This window comes from Mytilus californianus, unplaced genomic scaffold, assembly GCF_021869535.1.
Source record: "Mytilus californianus isolate M0D057914Y unplaced genomic scaffold, xbMytCali1.0.p SCAF_2, whole genome shotgun sequence".
Classification (NCBI taxonomy): domain Eukaryota; kingdom Metazoa; phylum Mollusca; class Bivalvia; order Mytilida; family Mytilidae; genus Mytilus; species Mytilus californianus.
Window position 1 is genome coordinate 70,690,891 of NW_026262668.1, and position 16,361 is coordinate 70,707,251.

At 32.4% G+C, this 16,361-nt stretch overlaps 1 protein-coding gene and 1 long non-coding RNA gene across 4 annotated transcripts in view; one reads left to right on the plus strand and one right to left on the minus strand.

The window, feature by feature from the left end:
* Nucleotides 1-4,414: 4,414 nt before the first annotated feature.
* The window catches only part of LOC127728195 (uncharacterized), a 415,364-nt gene continuing 403,417 nt past the window's right edge, over nt 4,415-16,361 (minus strand). For all 3 annotated transcript variants that reach the window (XR_007994036.1, XR_007994035.1, XR_007994034.1), the window contains exon 3: nt 4,415-4,606. This is a non-coding gene — a long non-coding RNA (uncharacterized LOC127728195). The remainder of the gene's footprint in view (nt 4,607-16,361) is intronic.
* Nucleotides 5,767-9,690, plus strand: LOC127728104 (acetylcholine receptor subunit alpha-like). The gene has a single exon (XM_052235333.1). It carries the CDS (start codon nt 5,788-5,790, stop codon nt 6,976-6,978), a length of 1,191 nt encoding a protein of 396 aa, XP_052091293.1. The 5' UTR covers nt 5,767-5,787; the 3' UTR covers nt 6,979-9,690.

Genomic DNA, 16,361 nt, shown 5'->3' on the forward strand with positions numbered 1-16,361 from the left:
ACAAGAAACTTTGATGAATTAATATACAATTACATTAGGTTCCTTTCGATTTTTATAAATTTTAGAGTTTACGTTACCGAGTTACGTAGTTTTATTTATTAAATTCAGTCTTTTTGAAAACCTCTTTTTCTTTCCAGTGCAGTAAGAGATGGATGTTAAGACTTCGAATCTTCTAAAAATAGCTGATCACTACATGATAACTCAACATGAAGAACATGAAGAACATTTTTAAAATCATCCCCGAAGAAATACTCGGAAACAGTATCTCTGATGCAAATTTTAACTAATTCTCCATATGCAGAATTTCTTAAAAGCTGAGAATAAAATTTCAAGTAACTTTTAGCCCGCTTAGCTAAGGATGCTGTTAAGGTAAATATATAATTGCAGAGTGATCTGTCTTGTATTCAGAAATAATAATGGTTGATTCCATAAATGTGAAAAGGTCTCTGAAGCTGACAACGTACCCGCTGCAACAACAACGCGTGGCTCAGGCTTTAGTTTTCTATGGTATGGTTTATATACTGTTGTCTTTTGATCTTTTTTTTTACCATGGCGTTGTCAATTCATTTTCTACTTAAAAGTTTGAATGTCCCATCGGTATCTTTCGTCTCTCTATTAACGACTACATGACAGATTTTGGGGTTGGATGATACCGCTTTTTATAGAACCACTTTTTGACCAAATGACCCGGCACTACCGACCACCTGGAAGTTGGCACAACGAGATAACGAACAAACTTCATAATGCTCACCCAAACATCCACGAGATCTTCCAACTAGTCAAGAAGACCAAGGCATTAACAGAATATACAAGTATCCAGTTAGCCCATCCAACAAAAACACGCCACTACTGTGTATTTTGGACGAGACTTCAGCTTCTAAACGACAGACATACGTGAAAATACTTTTTGAGAGCATTGGATGTCACTGCTACTTTTAAAGAGTTCTTATAGTGCGGGAACGACAAAAATGAATTTAAAATTATAAAGAGATAAAACTCAAGAACGGCTAGTGACTCACTGCCTAAATTCGAACTCCGTCTGCGAGTTTTGGTTTTTAGCTTTGTTCATGACGAAAACTGAAGTAAGATAGCGGAAAGCAAGAAATTGCAATAAGTAATAACGGGCCGTAACTCTATGAGAACTTTTAACGCTTAATGCCCCCTTCGTCCAGCGGTGTTGACATACACACATATTTTATAAATTACATGTGCGTCCGAAGTGTATTATTTATTAGTGTATTTGCATCATTATCACTGATAATTTTGAATGATGAATCATGAAGGCACTTTTGTAAATGCATGCCTTTTTGTTTGTTTTTTATTTATTATTTGTATGTTAAATGAATCCATTGAATTGTCATTAGATTCTGAATAACCATCGAGATGATGACCGAAGACAGCAAACCGTCATATAACCCGATATAAACATAATACAAAGATAACGAACACGTGTATTTTGATTTTATTCTAGGATTGTTTTATTTCATGTTATTGTTTAAAAGAAATAAATCATCGTTTTCATAAATGCTGATTCACATGAGGTCGAATTATACTTGCAACGTTTTTGAGCTTACTTTGACTAAGTTGGTCCAAATTAACAACATATAACGAAATATTATCCCCCCCCCCTAATCCCCCCGCTTTTAATAATACCTTAAAGTTGAAACGGAAGAATCGTATTTTTATTATTTGTCTAAATCGTAGCGAATGTCCCTTTAACAAGCAGATGAATGAGCCTCTCGATAACTGTCCAATTATATCAATCCACCATGTCAACTCATGAATTTCAATCAAAATCATAGCGTGTCCATCCTTTAAATATGTTCACGTTGCAAACATAAACGCAATTATTCGGCTACACTACAAACACATGGTAACAACATTAAGCTTATTAAAGGGAATTATATTGTACAAGATGTATTTTCATTTAATTATCAACATTTTTTCAAAGTTATTCAAAGGAAAATTTATTTGAGTATGACAAATCCTTTCAGCAAGTAGCCTATCACCTTTTTTTTTACAAAACTACCGAGATATATACTATGCTAATATACCACAGTTTTTTAGGCAACTGTCTTGATGTCGTTTAAACATGCTAAGGATGTTTTGAAAAAAAATATTCAAACATTGTTGTTCAATATTGGACTGTGATTAATCGATAGAATGGAAAAGAACATGAAACGACAATTTAAATAAAGAATGAATAAATTACATTCTTAATATATTATTCATACTAATCGATCTTTTGTTTTTTTTCAGAATTCGTATTGTTTATCTAAGAAATAAGTCCAGGTTAAACCATAATTTGGTATATAATTCTAAAAGCTTAAGATGCGTTACGGGACGGACTTTTACGGACTGTTTATATATACTGACTATAGCATAATGACATAACAAAGAATCGAATCGAGCATCATACCGTTTACTTATTAAGTGAGGTTAAAAGTCCAGGTTGAACCTATTAAATATAAATAAAACATTCTCACTTCAGAATTGATTATTTTTTATTTTTTTTCAAACCAAACTTCGACAGTGTAGTTAATAATTCACCTTTGAAAAGATGATGGATACATTTGATTACACGAAACTGTAAAAGGTTGTTGTCAATACAGTTATCATGCATTTAATAATGAAATATGTAAAGATTTAAAAAAGCAGATTGGGTTGATATAAAAAAAAATCGATTCCAGAAATTATGTTGCAGTCAATTCTCCCATTCGAAATGCATCAATACAAAAGGAAGATAAACGTTCAGATAGGTTGGGGATGTTGAGTAATGACATTTAATGGGATATCTCTATTATACCATAGTTCAAATAATGTTGACGCTTTATTCATTTAAAATTCTTTCATTTAAAACTTGTTCATTAATCAGATGGGATTTCAATATGGTGACGTGGATATGATTGTTGAAATAGTATAGCATTTTATGTAAATATTTAAAAGCTGATGAATAATAACGTGAATTTACCACTTTCAACATAACGATTACATTCTAAAATAAACAGAAACGCATTAAAGGTAAGTCTATTCATTCTTAAAAATTAAAAAAAAAAAAAAAACAAATTCATGATCTTGTTGATTTTGTTGTGTAGTACGGGCATATAATCCTCAAGGTTCATCTGGATCTCCAAGCTAACTACACCCCTACATTTTCCAATAGCGCAGACCAATCCTTGCATTTATAATCTGAAACTTAAGTGTTTGTTTATTGTAGTATCTTATATAAAAATGAAGAAATGTTGTATGATTGCTAATGAGACAACGATCAACCAAAGTCGATACGAAGTGCATGTTAGCAATTATAATTAACCATAGTCCTTCAACAATGAGACAAACCATACTGTATGGTTGGCTATGAAAGGCCACGACATGACAAATATGAATCTATTTCAATTGAGGAAACGATCGGCCTGATTTATGAAAAAATAGTTAGTGGCGTAACAGTACAACATAAGATCAAACTATAAAAATCAGTTGAAAATGTCTTATGCAGTAACGAAAAATAGTGCACAGCAAGATCCAGTGAAATTTGAATTTTCTGGAGCATAAAATGCATTTGAAATGTCACACCATGACTTAAAAATGTCCAGATGCAGTGGTTTGTCTGCATTCAGAGTACAATTTGTTGTGTTAAAATTGCAATTTTATGATTAATGTCTCCAGACACATTTTATAATAAGTAAATCATGTATAGATGAGTTATCTCCAGACACATTTTATAATTAGTAAAAAATGTATAGATGTTAGAGGTACCTAGGCGAGCACTTAACGTGTAGTGGCTAGTTGTTGATGTATATTCAATAGCATTTGCGCTCAGAAATATTTCAAAACTCAACATATCAAATTTTGTAACCAGTACATGACAATAGTTACCCTGATATTTGTATGTGATATTATTTTTTTGCATTCCTAAGTCAAGGTAAAGAGTTTTGTTACCCAATCTTTTGATATGTATAACAATAATTTGCATGGTCTCACTTTAAATATATAGAAACTATCGATTACTTGGTTAACATTTAGCCTCCGATGGTATCACCTGCAAAGTAGTCAACATTCCTGTGTTGATATGAAATATAATTGATAGATTCATTTCCTGAAAATCACTGTTTATAAAATATGGAAATATTCGAAATTTTAATGGTTTCCTACTACCAAAACAAAGATAGCCTTATTCGTATTTGACACAACTGTTTGAAAGTTAACTTTTCAATACTCTTCAACTTCGTATTGAATTCTCCGTCCAACAGTTTTGGTTGATATTATGTAGACTTGATAGATTTTCACAACCACTAGGTCCATTTCTACCCAGTGGACATTTCGTCCCCGGATGACAGCACCAATGTATTAGTCAGCATTTCTGTATTGATGTAAAATATCATTAATAGGTTCTCATAAACATGTTTAACCCCGCCGCATTTTTGCGCCTGTCCCAAGTCAGGAGCCTCTAGCCTTTGTCAGTCTTGTATTATTTTTAATTTTAGTTTCTTGTGTACAATTTGGAGTTTAGTATGGCGTTCATTATCACTGAACTGGTATATATATTTGTTTAGGGGCCAGCTGAAGGAAGCCTCCGGGTGCGGGAATTTCTCGCTGCATTGAAGACCTGTTGGTGACCTTCTGCTGTTGTCTGTTCTATGGTCGGGTTGTTGTCTCTTTGACACATTCCCCATTTCCATTCTCAATTTTATCTTTTTGTTTAAATTAACCTGTTATAAAATATTGATAAATAAAGGCAACAGTAGTATACCGCTGTTCGAAAGTCATAAATCGATTGAGAGAAAACAAATCCGGGTTACAAACTAAAACCGAGGGAAACACATCAACTATTAGAGGAAAACAACGAAACAGCAGAAACACTGAAGTGCAACATAAAACAAACGATAATGCAACACACACAGAAACGAACTATTAGATAACAGTTACCATTTTCCTGACTTGGCACAGGAAATTTTAAGAACAAATGGTGGGTTGAACCTGGTTTTGTGGCTAGCCAAACCTCGCACTTTTATGGCAATGTTAAAAATAACACTAAAATGACAACATTACACAAAAGGAATACAGTACAAATAAATGCAAGAACATTCAGGAAAGAACTATTCGAAATATTTAGATTTTGCAATGTAAAGATTGCATCAGTCTTATTTGTTGGTAATTTGACAATATGATTTGGACATACAAATTTCTGAGTCAACGATTCATCATGAAAATCTTAAATTCACGCTGAGTTTACTGAAAATGGATTTTGATATGCACGGTGTATCTTTCAAAATATACGAGATAAGGGCCATCCAATGGTTAATGAACACTAACATTTTATATTAAAAATTGCAGATTATGTTATAAAACCAAAACCTACATTTTCGTGAATAACATATACATCTATTCAAACGATCCAAAAATTAAAACAAATAATTCAGATTGATTAAATTGTCCTCAATAAAGACAAGAGCTTTTCACTCATTGCTTTTGTAAATGCACACGTAGCTGCTGTGTATTTTCGTACATAATGCTAAAAACAGAATAATTAATAACAAGAATTATCATATACTGCAACATCTTATTGAAAAGGATGCAGTTTGTTGTGCTGTGCTTGTTACAACAAAAAACAAACACATTATGAAAAGCTTGGCCTCTTGAAGTAAAAATGGAACAAGCATATTTGGTGAATAAATATATAATGTAAAAAAAACCCAACACAAACACAATATGTTCGTTAATTAGAAATCTTGATCAAATGTAAATGTTCTTTAATTGACAGATTAACTCTAAGTCCAAGTTGGAAAGATGAAGATGCAAAATGGTGGATGTGTAGTAATTTTGATATATCTGGTATCACTTTTCAAAGAAAGTTATTCGATATCTTATAGGAATTTTGATACGTTCTTCAAAAATATAACCGGTGGTAAAAACATAAATTTGCGGCCAGTCCTTGACCATAAATCGAAAGTGAACATAAATATGTCTTTTCATTTAATATATATCCAGGAATTTAACGAAGTTGAAGGAAAACTAAGTTTAACTGGATACTTTAATATAAGTTGGGTTGATCAGACTTTATCTTGGAATAGCACAGAAAACGGAATCGAACAATTTACTTTCCAAGAGCATATAATTTGGAAACCATCTTTTATTATTGGAAATCCATATGATGGTGTAAATTTAATTTATAAAGACGAAAATGTGATGAGAGTACAGAGTAATGGTGTTGTTACATGGACCCCCGGAGATAATTATGAGGTATTCTGTAATGCAGACGTTTCGAGATATCCATTTGATACACAGATTTGCAAACTTGAGATATTACCATGGGGATACACAAATGAGGAAATAGTTGTCGTTCCGATTTACGATTATGTTGTGCAGTTGTGGTTCAACCCACAAAAAACATGGGAATTTATTGATTCAAGTGTTACTAAAAGAGAAGACATTCAACTCTTAGAATTTGCCATGAAACTAAAACGCTATCCCATGTTTTTTGTTCTAAATCTAATTCTTCCCATTTGTGTGATGATTATTTTAAACATTTTTGTGTTTTTACTTCCACCAGAAAGCGGAGAAAGAGTTGGATATGCTGTAACTGTACTCTTGGCAATCACAGTCTTTTTGACTATTTCATCTGACAATCTACCTGCAACGTCAAGTCCACGAATATCTTCAATATCTCTTCTTCTATTTGCCGATGTTTGCATTAGTGCTTTCATTGTAATAATGGTTATTGTGAGCTCACGATATTATCACCGGGAGGATAAATACCCGGTCACTAAGTTTATGCGGGGATTTGTAAATGTTTCAAGAATAGTACGCTGTAAGATGTGTTGTTGTAGGAGAAAAAAGGAAAAGTATAGTGAAAAGGGAAACAAAGAGGAAATTAAATGGACCGAAGTCGGAAAGGAGATAGACATTGTATGCGGTATATGTATAACTGCGGCAATATGCATTATCAATGCTTTGTATATCATAGATGTCGCAGTGTGATTACCGGGTTTACATTAATCTAATCATTTGTTTCATAATTTGCATGCAATATATCTTCCAAAAAGGACATGAACTACAAGGACTGATGTTAAAAAAATGAATATTCTATCGTGGTATTTGTTTTAAGCACAAATAGAAATTTCTAAAGGACAGTGATATTCAAGTGATTATATCGTCTATTCTATGTGATTATTCTTCTATCATAATTATGATTTGTTATATAATTTGACGCTCGTGACCAGAACAAACTCACCTTATTAGAGAAGCGATTTGTGAAATAATGTTGAAATTGCATATATAAATATTACTAGAGCGGGACACAATTTGATGATGACTTGTCAAAACAGGTTGCGGTATAATAAAAACAGTGACTTTTATAGCTGCAGTTAATAGACGAGATTTTAAACAAGAGGCTATCAGAGTGACAGCAAATCGATTTTCCTGCAGAGGTTGAACCCTGAACAGTTGAGCAAGTATGGGCACTACATTCAAGCTTAAAACTGCTCCGAATTTAGATTGTGATTGAATATTTGACACAGCATAGGTTTGTGACACAAAATGAATGTGGTCAAAGTACTGAAATATTTGAAATTGGACATTTACCTATTATGGTCCAATATCCAAAATCTAAGTACATTGTCAGAATCAGCATATCAAAGAAATCCAAGATTTCAATTTTTGATGTAATCAAACAAAAGTTTAATTTAGGACCCTTTGGACCAATTTGATAAAGGAGCCCACAATCCAAAATCTCTCAATACATGGTTAGATTCAGCATTTCAAGGAACCACATCAATTCACTTTGTTTCTCAGCTAGGAATTATCTATATAATTTACAGGCATTTGCATTTAGCACTCTGTAAAATGCATGCAAACTTAAGGCATTTTATAGATTGGCTAAATTAATTTACAGAATGATACGTTCACAAAAACTGAGCTTTTGAAGGTATTAAATAACAGAGCTGTTTTAATTATGATTTTCCATATTTGCAAAGACATCGTTTAGCGTAAAATTTGTCAATGAATTTATCACGTAACCCAAAACCATGACACATTCAGCTCTGGCAATACTTTTTCGGACAAAACGCTAAACGTTTGAAAAACATCAACATGTACGAACTTGTTTTTTTCACGTGTTTCCAAAAAATATAAAGTTACTTTAAATTGATTAGGTTGACTTATATCCCGCGGCTAAATCCGAGCTTTCAACAAGCAAAAGTAGATCTTTGCATGGCGGGTGATGCATGCATATAAGACGACGATCATTCGACGTGCATTGTCTCCCTCCTTATCGTGTTCTTCGATTCCTTCAAGTCTTGTTTGAAATCCTTGATTTGTCTCATCTTGGTCGAATCCCGAGATTTTAACGTGTGTAGGCTATTTTCGGCTTAATTGGTAAGATTGGAAAGACTCAAATGATTCCCTTGGGACAGTTATCACAATCAAACACGGTGTTGTATGGTGAAAATCATTCTGTAAATGGAAATCTAGTTTGCTGTGTAGCTTGTCTTAAATTCGCAATCTTTCTGAATGAGGACATTAAATCCGATGCCTCATATAAGGAGAGTGTCGCTCTCTCTCTCTCTCTCTCTATTTGAAAGCAACATTTCTGTCCCTGTATACTAGTACTTGATAAGGTTTCTACATTGTTTATGATAATTATGTATAATAAATATATGTACAGGTACATTGGTGCAAATGAATACCGTATATTGGCGCTAATGATACCCTTGAACAATAATATTTGGCGCAAATGATACATCCCAAGAATAACTATTCGCGTAAAAGGACTGCTGCCTAATTTAACTGATAAATTATATCCGTTTTCGAAATTATAAAAACCTATAAAACTTATCTGTAATTATCTTCAAAGTGGCTGATAATGAACAGTAAATTTTAAACTTCATTTATACAGTCCTACTAGAAAATTTTAAACTTTATATATACAGTCCTACAGATCTCACCAGGAAACAGAAAGTTTTCAAAGAAATCTGTCACTCCAATTATCATCATAGGCTAAGATATTTATACATATATAACAGTTAGTAATGTAATTAACTTCAAAATGTCTAATGATATAGCTTATAATCATCACCACTAAGGAAATAAAAAAAATTCAAATAAATCTGTCACTCCAATTATAATTGTGAGATAAGACATTAACCATATGCTTAACCTTAGTCATAATATGATAACAAGAGAAAAATATTTAAAAATACCACATTTGGATATTTAAAATGGCGATAACTCAAAAAGGAGAAATACTAAAATCGTGAAAATTGAACTTGACCTTCATTTAGTCACAGGAAACAACATATTTAAATTTGAAAAATAAATTGTCTAAACGTTTTTATATTATTGTGGAGACACTGTTTAGCAGCCGCCCGACCGCCCGCCCGCCCGCCCGCCGTACATCCCTAAATCATTAACCGATATTTCCTTCGAAAATCCGGTTAAAAACGAAATACTTATACTTTAACCAATTGCAGTGCGTCTGTCTAATGTCTTTTACAGACTTTTTGATAGTCCAAGTACTAAGATGATCCTAAGGTGTTTCACAAGTAATCGGAAAAATGTTCAAAATAATTTTTATTAACAACGAATGGCAATATATGTAAAACACAATTTAAAATACAATATTTTAACATTTGTTTTATTGCCATTGGAATTTAGACACACGAATATCCGCTTACTAAAGCGTAACCCTTTTATTTGCAGTTGATTTGATTTATACTATAAAATGATAAATTATGTGTCTTAATTCTATAATAAGATTTTTAAACAATAGTTTATAATGTATATTTTTTCTTCTTTTTCAAATCTGAATAAATTATATATAGCATCAATTGTCATAATCTTTTTACATAAATGACATACCTACATTTTAAAATGAAATATATAATCTCATATTTGTTATTTAACAATTTAATTCAAATACAACAGAATATAATTTTCTAAATATTTACTATATACATCTTTGAGAATTATGAGCAAGTATCATTCTCACAAAATTCATTCAAGCAAACTCAGAACCAGTTTATCGACATTGAACGCAGAACAAAAGTACCTCAGATCAGGCATACACAGAGATTCGTACAGAAATATGTTCTATCGCAGAAAAATAGAAATCTCTTCCTGTTCCTAAAGGAAACCACAAGACACTCGTTAATATCTGATATTACCTTGCAATTAAGTTCATGTCAGATTATACAACAGCTGTGATAAAAAAGTTGATGAGTTATAAAAGAGACAATTTCTCATCACTTTGACGCTGTCCAGTGAAGTAACCATTTTTCAAAATCTACGTTGAAACTAATATCTTAAGTGATTAAAACAAGTCTTATATAAATAAAAACCAATTGTACAGAGAACAATTGAAGGTCTTTCCACAAAAAAACATGTATTTTAATATGAAAATAGTAAAATTCATTTTAAAATGTCATTTCCAGCTTCAAATGATAGCTTATTGTAGACTGATTCCAAAAACATATGGTTTCTATACAATATTTTTTTAATAAGGGAGATAATTTGTTACTTCCGGTTTGAAAAATGTTACTTCCGGTATTATTCAAACGTTTAATTGATACTGATACCAAAAATATCTGGTTCTATAAACTTTACATTAATTAAGTACAAAATAAAGCTACTTTCGGTTTACACAAGGTCACTTCCGGTTGGCTTTTCTAAGGTTGAATGGCTTGAAACCTAATGCAAAAAGTCCCATGGATTTATCATGTATACATATGAGGTAAAAGCAAAGGTCAAAATCTAGAACGTCAATTTAACCTATGACCTTGAGCTCAATTTCAAGGTCATCAACCAAGGACCTCAAATCAAAAGACCCTAGATCTTAATTATATTTGGTTCATGAGTTATATTACCATATGCAAATTTTTAAATAAAAGAGGGGAGAAAACTCTAATTTGATGTAAGCGTACCCTTTAAACCAAAATGTATGTGCTATGACATGTCGCAACTAACAATTAAGTAAAAATATGTTGTCGATATCTTATATTCTGTTTGAAAAGAGGTGAAAATAAGCCAAAATCCAAATTTAAAAATGACCTTGACCTTTGACCTTGACCCTATTTTCTTTTTTTGGACCAAGGACCTCACATCAAAAGACCCTAGGTCCCTATCACTTATGGTTTACCAATTACAATTGCATTTTACTTATTTTAAATACAGAAGGGGAAATAACTCTCATATGGAGTTTCCGGACTGTTTCGGTCAAAATTATTTTTAAGATTCTGAGGATATAACGAACAAATTGTAGACATAAATTTGTCATAATCTTTTACGATTGCGAAGGAGATGCGTACACAAGAAAAACAGTGTTTGGGGAGATAACTCTTACAATAAAAAGTATTCGGCTAAACAGGGTCAGTTTCAAAATCGCAATAACTGTTTGATATCATACAAAAAAAATCTAAGCGACATCTTGCGAAACAAAAAAGCACCGTCAGAAAAAAGTGGCGGAAGAAGAAAAAAATAATAATCAGAAGAAAACCAATAGGTCTTTCCACAGAAAAGTGGAAAGACCTAATAAGACCGTATGAATGGTTTTACACTAGTCATTTTTTGGCCCTTTATAACTTGCTGTTAGATGTGAGCCAAGACTCCGTGTTGAAGATCGTGCTTTGACCTATAACGGTTTACTTTTACAAATTGTGTCGTGGATGGAGAGTTGTCTCATTGACACTCATACCAAATCTACTTATATCTACTTATAGTTTGTATTCATATTCCCTCCTATAATCGTATAAAATATTACCTAAATTCGATGTCTTTCGCCTCTTTTTTATACCTCTTTCTGTTATCATTTCCGCCAAAAAAAAAAGCAAAATAGAGTAATATAAATTCATATGTCAAGGACAACACGGACAACAAGTCCTAAAAGGAATCAATTGACACTTTCGGATTTGTTGGCTTATTTGAATAACGTATTCTGCTGAATGTTTTTGCTTTCAGCCTTGTGTTTGCAAAAAACACAAAAATATTAAAATTCGTTTTCTAAGGACAATAACCCCTATAATAATTCAGATAGCAATTGCAGGCATGTCAACCTACTGTTACATCTTATTTTACTTATCTCTTTAATTATATGAAGATTCTCTCTTTATGATAGCTTCATTTAATTGAGTAAAACTCGGCGTTCAAGGGCAGAAGCCAAAAATAAAAAAAAAAACAATCATTTGACGATTTCTGCCACGTTGATCGTTTAGTAGATCCTATTGTGCTAGACAATATATCTATCAAAAGTTTCCCTCTATCTATCAAAGTTTCTGCAAGCAATGGTGGAGCCTTTCAAGTACAATGTCTTTTTTATGTGGGTTCAGTTGACAATTTCAACAATGTTGACCTATTTAAGATCTTATTTTACTGATCATTTATGCTATATAAAGATTTTCTCTATGTAAAAAAATGGAAAAAATACCGTTCATGTTCTCCGAGTAGACTCAAATTTATCTGATTTATAACATACTAAAACGTATCTAAATTACAAGGTGTCATCCTTGTTTGCCTACATTTAATTGCAGGTTAAAACATAAAGTGTTTTGTTGTCTTAACAATGAGAGTTTAATTCTGACTTGTAGTCATATTTTTTACCTGTAATATTTTATTAAGTACACTGAACTCTATTTTTATACGCTCGTTTACGAGACGTATCATAGTATACCGTTTTCCGTCCGTCTGTCCGTCCGTCCATCTGTCTGTCCATCCGTTTGTCGTCAACATGTCGGACAATAACTCAAAAACGCTTTAACCAATTTGCATGAAACTTTATTGAATTGTTTATAAAATTGAGAATGGAAATGGGGAATGTGTCAAAGAGACAACAACCCGACCATAGAGCAGACAACAGCCGAAGGCCACCAATAGGTCTTCAATGCAGCGAAAAAACTCCCGCACCCGGAGGCGTCCTTCAACTGGCCCCTAAACAAATATGTATACTAGTTCAGTGATAATTGACGTCATACTAAACTCTAAATTATACACAAGAAACTAAAATAAAAAATGATACAAGACTAACAAAGGCCAGAGGCTCTTGACTTGGGACAGGCTGAAAAATGCGGCGGGGTTTAACATGTTTTTTGAGATCTCAACCCTCCCCCTATACCTCTAGCCAATGTAGAAAAAACAAACGTTCAACAGTACGCACAGTAAAACTCAGTTTAAGAGAAGTCCGAGTCCGATATCAGAATAGGAAACAAAAGAAAATAAACAAAATGACAATAATACATAAATAACAACAGACTACTAGCAGATACTGACATGACAGCTCCAGACCTCAATTAAACTGTTTGAAAGTTTATGTCTTCATCATATATCTATTTACATGAGCTCCCTTTCGATTTTTATAAATTTTAGAGTTTACGTTTCCGTGTTTTGTGGTTGTATTAATTAAATTCAGTCTTTTGGAAACCTCTTTTTCTTCCCTTAATTTTTCAATGCAGTAGGAGATGGTAAGACTACGAATCATCATTATTAGAACCTCTAAAAATAGCTGATCACTACATGATAACTGAACATGAAGATAATTTTCTACATCATCTCCAGAGAAATACTCGGAAACAGTATCTCTGATTCATATTTTAACTAATTCTACATATGCAGAATCTATTAAAAGCTGAGAATAAAATTTCAAGTAACCTTTGCCCCGCTTAGATAATGATGCTGTTAAAGTAAATGTAATGGCAGAGTGATCAGTTTTGTATTCAGGAATAATAATTGTAGATTCCATAAATGTAAAAAGGTTTCTGAAGCTGACATCGCACCCGCAGCAACAACAACGCATTGCTCGGGCTTTAGTTTTCTATGTTGTGGTTTATTTACTGTATTCTTTTGATCTTTTTGTTTTGCCATGGCGTTGCCAGTTTATTTTCTACTTATATGTTTGAATGTCCGTTCGGTATTTCTAGTCTCTCTTTTACCGACTACATGACAGATTTTAGGGTTGGATTATACCGCTTTTCATGGAACCACTTTTTGACCGAAGGACCCGGTACTACCAACCACCTGGAAGTTAGCACAACGAGATTACGAAGAGACTTCATAATGCTCTCCTCAACAACTACGAAATCTTCTAACTAGTCAAGAAGACCCAAGCAATAACAGAATATACAAGTATCCAGTATGCAGAGGATGGAGCCCGTACAACAAATAAACGCCAATACTGTGTATTATACACAAGACTTTAGCTTCTGAACGACAGCCCCTAATAGGGACTAATCAATATAATGATCCAATAAAAGGTGAATGTGCCTGAGGACACGAATACCTCAGCTCAAGCCTGCTTATAATACGTGAAAATACTTTTCGAGCGCATTGGATGTCACTGCTACTTTTAAAGACTTCTTATAGTGCGGAAACGAAAAAGTAGTTATATAAAGGGATCAAACTCTAGAACGGTTAGTGACTCAATGCCCAAACTCGAACTTTGTCTGCGAGTTTTGGTTTTGAACTTTGTGCATAAGGATAATTAAAGATAGAGTAAGGAAAGCAAGAAATTGCAATATTCCAAGTAATAACGGGCCATAACTCTATAATTATAAAAGGTAGGTGACTCACAGCTCAAATTCTGGTTCTAAGCATTGTGTATGAGTTTATTTTGGATGAGGCAAACTTAATTTAGAGTGCTGAAACGAAAATGGGATGAACGATCAATGGAACGTTTTTTAAAAACGTAATGTCCCCTTCGTCTAGCGGCGTGGACATACACAAATATTTCATAAATTACATGTGCGTCCGAAGTTTATCATTTATTAGTGTATGTGCATCATTGTCACTGAGAATTTTTCATGATGAATTATTAAGGCAGTTTTGTAAATGCATGCATTGTTTGTTCTTTATTTATTATTTGTATGTTAAACTAAGCCATTTTATTTACATTATAATATTGACAAACATATCAGAGCTTTTATTATGTGTTTAATTTCAACAATTAAAATTGACATAACCAAATGAAAGATATCTGAAAATAAAGATTATACAATATTTTGCTCATTAAATTTATTTGTTTTTTGTTTTCCTAATAAATAGATAATATTTATAAATAAATGTATTCAAACCAGAAGTAAACCAATTACAAAACGTCTAAAATAACAATTAACAATGCATAGACTCGATAATATATATCAGCATTTCGTGTGTATTTTAGTCTAGACGGTATCTGATTAACTATCGAGATGACCTCCGATGATAGCCAACCGTCATATAAACATAATATAAAGATAGCGAACACGTGTATTTGGATTTTGTCTAGGTCTGTTTGATACCATATTATTGGTTAAATAAATAAACCATCGTTTACGTAAATGCGGACTCGCATGAGGTTGAATTATTGATTTGCAAGTCAAGAATACATCAGCAATTTTTTGTAGCTTACTTTGACAAAGTTAGTCCAAATTAACTACTTACAACGAAATATTATTTTATTTTCCCGCTGTTATCAATACTTGAAACAAAAGAATCGTATTTTATTTTTTTGTCTAAATCAGTACTAATGTCCCTTTAACCAGCAAAAGAATGCACATCTCGATTACTGACCAATTATATCAATCCACCAAGTCAATTAATTGCAATTATGAATGTCAATTAAAATCATAGCGTATCCATATTTTAAATATGTTAACGTTGCAAAAATAAACGTAATTATTCGGCTTCAATACAAACAAAAGGTAACAATATTTAGCTTGTTAACAGGATTGATATTGTACAAGAAATATTTTCATTTACTTATTATTTTTTACTTTACTCAAATGACCATTCATTTGAGTATGACAAACCACTTTCAACAAGTAGCCTTTCACCTTTTTTTATGCAAAACTACTAAGATATATACTATGCTTAAATACAACACTTGTTCAGATTAGTTGGTAGAATGGAAAAGAACATGACACGACCATTTCAATAAAGACGGAGCAAATGTCTGCTTTACTACATTACGCATATATAATTCACTATAATCTTGATTCATATTTCCTTTTTTTTTCAGAATCTTAGTAATAATGAAAACTGTAATACTCTGGAGCTTTGGTTACAGTTGTACTTTGTCTCCCAAAGAAGGACATATACATGAAGATATTGCAGAAAAAAGACGGTAAGACTTACTAAAAAAATGTGTATTTAGAAGAAATTCAAAAGCAAGAACAAATAACAGCGAACTGTTACACAATTCAAGTTTAGAGTCTTTACATTCGCTGTTCAATATGAATTTATCTTTACTTCAGTTGAATATTATAAGAAATGGCTGTAATTGTCTGTAATATAATTTACTGTTACAGGTAATTTACCTCTGTGATCATCCAGTTTCTTAAACCTCTTTAATCTTATTACATCGAGCACAGTATAAAACGGCATATTTTACTTTGATGGCCTGT